This window comes from Diabrotica virgifera, chromosome 7 (genome assembly GCF_917563875.1).
Source record: "Diabrotica virgifera virgifera chromosome 7, PGI_DIABVI_V3a".
NCBI classification, from domain to species: domain Eukaryota; kingdom Metazoa; phylum Arthropoda; class Insecta; order Coleoptera; family Chrysomelidae; genus Diabrotica; species Diabrotica virgifera.
In genome coordinates, this window is record NC_065449.1 from 13441091 (window position 1) to 13447955 (window position 6865).

The window sequence follows — 6865 nt, forward strand, 5'->3', positions numbered from 1 at the left end:
TTTGAAAACCAAATTGTTGTTTTAATATTCTTTTACCTTCATTTAATGCCTTTTGTAATCTATTCATGTAAGTAGGTATTTCAAATAGGTATTTTATCCAGGGCATCCAGCTAACAAATTGGTCTAAACGAATTTATCTTTTCCATTGATCTCCACAGTTTTATTTCTAAAGTATCCCAGATTTCAAGTCCCTATTCTGATTATAAATAAAATAACACATTGTATAAAAAACATTTATTGATACTGAAATAAAAACTATACTACATCATCTGAATGTGGTTTCATACATTTAACAACATAATTAATGAATTGTAAGTCTTGCATTAGCTTTGTTAACCTATTTAAGTGCCTCTCTGTATAAGGAAGTGCTGATTCAAGTGCAGACCTAAGTCCTGAAGGCTTGAAAGTATCATTCTGCATTTCGTTTAATAAGATGTTAATAACAAGTTGAGCTGGATGTGTATGTTTGCTATTTGTGTTCCAAGTAATAGCAGTTTTAAGCAAATTGTCCTTTTGATCGTTTCTTAATTCTTTTATAGTATCAGCTAGTCCGGTTTCCCCATTTTTTATTATAGTCTCTACAATTTTCAACACTTGAAAAGGTTTGTCTAATTTCAAAGCTTGTTTTAGAGCTTTCAGATAGTTTCCACTCATCATGTAGTTGCTTAATTTTTGTTCTTGTAGAGTTAATTCTTCTATTTCTTGTAGTTTCTTAAGACGCAGTTCTTCTGTCACATCCTTCCATTTGATTAAAATAGAATCACCACCGCCGGTCACTAAACCAGACTCATCCTGTTTTACAGCTACAGCCCACACTTGTGCATCATGCTGGTCTAGTGTACATGTACACTCCGAAGTTTTAACTGAAAATAACTTAACCAACCCATCTCCACCGGCACTCAGTATCTGCATTCCGGAAGAAAGAAAATGGACCTTTAACACACTAGCATCATGTCCTTCTAGTGTCTTTAAACAACTTAAGTCAGCTATTGACCACAGTTTGATAGTAGAATCAGAAGATGCTGTAACAACGACTTGGTCTACAGGGGAAAACTTGACACACCAAAGGCTCTTTTTATGCCCTCGTAAAGTACCTAATAATTCTAAAGTTGGGGTCCACAGTTTGGCAGTTTTATCTTGTGAAGCAGTGGCTATTATTTTGTCATTTGGGGCTACTGCAACAGAATTAATGTCCTTTTGGTGAGCTAAGACAGTATGCATACAGTTTAAGCTTGCGATTTTTGATTTCGTTGGTATTTCCCACAGTTTTAAACACATATCTTGACTAACTGAGACTCCAAAGTTGCAATTGGTTTGACTGAAAGCTACGGAACTTACAGAACCTGTATGTCTAAAACCTGTAGCTATACAGTTCATGATATTTCCATCAAGTTTCCACAGCCTCACTGTATTATCTTTACCTGACGAAAGCATATTTGTTGGATCTGCTGGGCAAGTAGCTAATGACATGACTATATCTGTGTGACCCTTTAGTATTTGACAATTCATGGTAGCGTTACAATAAAGTTTTATATCTGACGAGTTGGTGGCAATAGCTAAGTGTGAATCTTCCTCGCCTACAAACGTAATATCCAAAATGTCATCAGAAAAGCCTACAAATTGCTTAAGACATACAAATGACTTCAAATGATGAATGATAATATTATGATCAGTTGTTACAACAGCTAAGGCTTTGTCTTTAAGATTGCATCTAAGCAATACTACTGATAAACCACCTTCTTCAGAAGCTTTACTTACTAGAGAATTATCTTGGACATAGACTTGTTTAGCCTTTTTAACATCCCACACACAAACTACACCCTTTTCACCAGCTGCTGCAACGTAAATACCATCAGCTTCTGATTTAAAACCAGGAACCTTAAACTTCAAAGGCAACCCTGTTATCGTTTCTATTGCTTCGAATTGTGGGATTACTTTGATACCCTCACTTTTACCTACTTCCCACAAAATTATTACTTTATCTCTACCGCATGACACAAAATAGTTCTCTCTAGCAAACACAAAACCTGTAACCTTACTATAATGTCCTGCATATATTGTTTTTACTTCTCCTTTGGTTAATTCGTAGGAATTAATTTTCCCATCGTCACCAGAAGCAAATAAAACGTCTTCACCTGGATGGAATTCTACTACGTTTACAACCCCTTGGCACCCTTTAAGGCTCAAAGAACATACTTGGTTTTGAAGATCCCATATCCGAACAACCCCATCACAACCACCACTGGCCAGTTTCTCAGCTTTTAAGGTTAGTCTAGCTATAGGTCCTTTATGTATATATTTCCACATTTTTTCCAGCTCACCGTTTTGATTCCAAGACTTCAACAAGCCACTTTTGTGTGAAGTAACAGTTCTATTGCCGTCTGTGGTGAATGTTTGTATGGTATCTTCTTCTTCGGCACCTTGTTCCCCTATTACTTTATCGATTAGTCCTGTTTCTACGTTTAGCACGTTGATATTTGCATTGGTTTGGCAATATATAGTGTCTTCTATCCATTCTAAGTTACCTCCTGTGTAAAATGCACCATGTTTTGATTCAACTTCAAAGCTACAATACAAAAAGGTTTTTAAAATAAGAATAACATAAGTGAAAACGTTTAAAGTACTTACGCTTCTTTTAGTTTCACTGTGGACGTCATTATTATTAATTATTGTTTGGACGATTTTATCTTCAACTATATTTATTATAATTTTTTCAAATATTTACAAAATTTAAAAGATTGCAAGGTGCTGTCAGGTGCTGTACGAATTTTAATAAGGTTAAACGCTTCTTCCTTCCTTCTTCTTTTTAATTATGTCTAAATACTGACCCACTACTTTGTGCCGGGTAATTTGGGTTGCCTATATGAACTTGAATTGGCGAAATGGGCATATAAATATTAAAGTTTTGCTGTATGCTTTTTCTCATGAGCATTTTTCAGTGCGTCACAGTGTTTCGATTTCTTTCTAACGCATTAAATTGTATGTGACAGAAAAAAAGGCACGTCGGTGATTACTTTGGTATATTACATGGGTATAATATATCTACGAATATAATCTGTACAATTTATAAGACTATACAAATCAAAGAAAATACCATTTTATAAATGCAATAAAGACAATTGATTTGTTTTTATGCCCAATTGCAAATAAAATGTGGCAACAATGTATATTATCACGGACTTACCTTTTTTTCTATCATTTGTGACGCACTGAAAAATCCTCATGAAAAGAACCATATTACTTTGATATTACTGTATTTAACCCCTTTAAAAATTCACATTGTAAGGCATGAATGAATCAAATCTATGTCGTACCTCTTTGTAGATGTATTTAAAAATGAAACTGAAAAGTTATTACTATTAAAGAGTGATTATAAAAAAAATCACAAATTTTATTCAATTTGGGAAAGTTTTTGGGTAATTTTTGAAGTTATACTTCTTTAGGCGCGATTGAGAATGAGGGTGAATTTATTGTTGATCCCCGCGCATGCGCACACCGACAGTATGGTATTGTATTAGTCGTTATACGGGCTCTGATTGGATGTTGAAATGATCTGTCAATAATAAATAATTGTTCAATATGGAGGTAAACAAATGTATAAATTAGTTTTATTGTTGTGAGGACAGAAACAAAAGAGTTTTATAACTGTAGTGACTTTTAAATAGTTTTTAAAAGCAACAGGTACGTAATAATAATTGTTAAATGTATCAGTATCCTAATAAAAAATTCCATAGGTAGGTACCTATACCTATTTGAACCTACCAAAATACCTAGTATTTATGATTAGTATGTAATACTTTTATTTACATAATTTGATTACTATCAAATATTCTATCAATATTCACCTAATATATTGTTTTCTTACTCTGTTTTGTTGTATTTTTTCAATTATTAGGCCGGTTGTTCGAACGCTAATCAACAATGATCACTATCAAATATTTAATTACTGTCAAAACTGTCAATGTACACTTTGGTTGGGTTGCTAAAAACATAATTTATTACAATTCTGAGACTATAATCAATTAATATAACAATAATTATTAACATAATTGATAATAAATCTCATAATTTTAATTAATTATGTTTTCAGCAGCCCAAACAAAGTTGACATTGACAGTTTGGTGACAGTAATTAAATATTTGATAATGATAATTGTTGATTAGCGTTCGAACAACCGGTCCATTTTGATTTCAAATCAAAATCAAAATAATTTGATTTACCTAATTCAAAATGTCAAAAGTTTAATCCGTTTAGTTAGTCGATCTTCGCAAATAATGACGCATTGCCTCCGTGGCGAAGCGGTCAAGGCGAATGAATCCCAATACCAAGCGCACTGATAAAAGCTGGTTCGAATCCCAATGGAAACTTTTATTTTTTTTATTTTTTTATACATTTTATGACTGTAAGTATATTTATTATATAATTTTATTTTCAGAAAATACGTATTTAGTTAAAAAAAATTCCGACAATTAATGTTCAGAAATCATTTGTGGCATTTTTAATGTGTTTCTGTACGTGTGTTTTATTCTTGTATTATTTTAATTTTTGGCACTGTTTTAATAAAAATGTTTGAGAAGTAGTAAGTATAAATTAGTTTAATATTTAAATAAAATACAAATAAAAAGTATATTAATTTCGTTTAAATCATATAATAGAAGTATAATTTCTTACGTGCGTGCAAAGTACACACACATTCTTTTTTTTCAATCATCCACTCTTTTTGCACTTTTTATATTTTTAATCTGGTATCAGAGCTGATGGGCAATATTTCAAAACTTTGGACTTTATAGTAAGGAGGATCGGTACGTATTTTCGGCTGCAATGCTATTCAAATGGGGATTCATTTTTTTTTCGAATCCTGAGAAAACTAATAAGTATTTTTTAAAAATTTAAACGCAGAATGAAAGATTACGTTATTTCAAATATCTCATTCAAAATAAACTTTTTATTTATTCTAAGGGTCCTTCGGCCCTCGGTAATAATTTAGTCTTTCATTCTGCGTTTAAATTTTTCAAAAATATTTATTGGTTTTTTCAGGATTCGAAAAAAATGAACACAATGCCGTGGTAATATTTTCCAAATCTGTCTTTGTCTTACAACGCACTCAGCTGAATATAATATTGTCAGCATATATTGTCAGTCAGACACTGACAATCAGTGACAATTTTAAATATTAGACATTGCATCGGGAATATAGGGCTTTTCATCGATTGTCATTTGTTTCGAGCTTCTGTCATGTGTCACATAATATTAATATATTTACGTCATACGTCTTTGGTTTGTATCATTGTATATACCAATAACGTATGTCGTAGATATATTAATATTATGTGACACATGACAGAAGCTCGAAACAAATGACTGTGAATGAAAAGCCCTATTTTGAGAAATTGGTAATAATTGATTTAAGACGTGAACTTAATAAAAAGTTATTTATTGTGTATTATTTGTGGAAGATCCAAGCAGAGAAATACATCAGATATATCCTGTGATCCAAGTATTTTGTTGTTAGAGATGTTCAAAATTGTAAGCGTTCCATAATAACAATATATTATTAAAAAATCACTTATAACACTTTTCCTCTTTTCTCGATTGATTATTAGTTTTTGTTGTACAAATAAATTATTACAATCACTGAAAACATAGTTAGTGAAAAATTTATCACATTTATTAACTGAATTAATAATTTGCAATTATAAAAATAACAGTTATCCAAGAACATTCAAAAGCCATCTCTTTAAATTAATTATGACATTTTTAAGTAGAATGACATTCTAGTAATTGTTAACATATCCATACCAGTGTGAATTTTACTACACGTAATTTGCCGTGTAAAGACAGAAAAAGTAGGGATACACATAAAATATTTGCGAATTATGTACCCATAGCCTTAAATACCTACTCTATAATTATAAACATTGTTTATCTACAAGTCTAGTTATACAATGTTATAAATAAATACTTCGTATTTAAATGCTCTAAAGTCTAAAGTATTTAAATACCTACCTACAAATAAGTATTTAAATTTTTAAATACGGCCCATTAGCTCCGATACCAAGTTAAAAATATGAAATGTACAAAAAGAGTGAATAAAAAAATTTACCCAAAAACTTGGGTACATTGTTAGTATTTAAATACTTGGTATTTACATACATTTCAACATCGGTATTTGTATTGATGATACTTTCCCAAATTTACTAAAATTTGTGATTTTTTATATTAATTGTTTTATTTTAAGTACAATACCTACAGATCACTCTTTATAGTAATAACTTTTCAATTTCATTTTTAAATACCTACATCTACAAAAAAGGTGCTACATATTTGATTCATTCATGCCTTACAATGTGAATTTTTAAAGTGGTTAATAGTACTTAACAATACAGCAACAGCAAAACCACAATACCTACTTTATTTTTTTTTCTCCGATTCTGGCTTTGGTTTAGAACTACAACCTTTAGCCACGTAATTGTATAACTTATCACTAAGTCAGGGGAGTAATGTGTAGTGTGTGTGTTGAGTAAGTGTCTTGTTACTTTGCAAAGTCGACGTCATTGTCTTTGCAAAGAGACGCTAATTGTATCCGAACGTCTGCGGTCCCTCCGGTGAGTACCGATCCCACAAGGACAGAAGCTATTTTTCATTTATACCTACTTTATTATTTTATAAATATGATATGCCCAGTTTGCCGATTCAAGTTTATATAGGCAACCCAAATTACACGGCACACAGTAGTGGGTCAGGATTTAGAATTAGAATCAAGTCTTCTTTTTTAGATCCATGTTTGATGTTTGTTTCTTTTGGCCTCTATCTCATTGGATTTATAGATTGTTACAGTAGTTGAAATTTATGAAAAACCAATATT

At 31.4% G+C, this 6865-nt stretch overlaps 1 protein-coding gene across 1 annotated transcript; it reads right to left on the minus strand.

Moving 5' to 3' along the window:
• Positions 1-219: 219 nt before the first annotated feature.
• On the minus strand, positions 220-2788 carry LOC126888812 (transducin beta-like protein 3). Its single transcript, XM_050657198.1, has 2 exons — positions 2629-2788; positions 220-2566 (listed from the first exon to the last, which is right to left on the minus strand). Exons 1-2 carry the CDS (start codon positions 2655-2657, stop codon positions 256-258), a joined length of 2340 nt encoding a protein of 779 aa, XP_050513155.1. The 5' UTR covers positions 2658-2788; the 3' UTR covers positions 220-255.
• Between the last annotated feature and the right edge of the window lie 4077 nt (positions 2789-6865).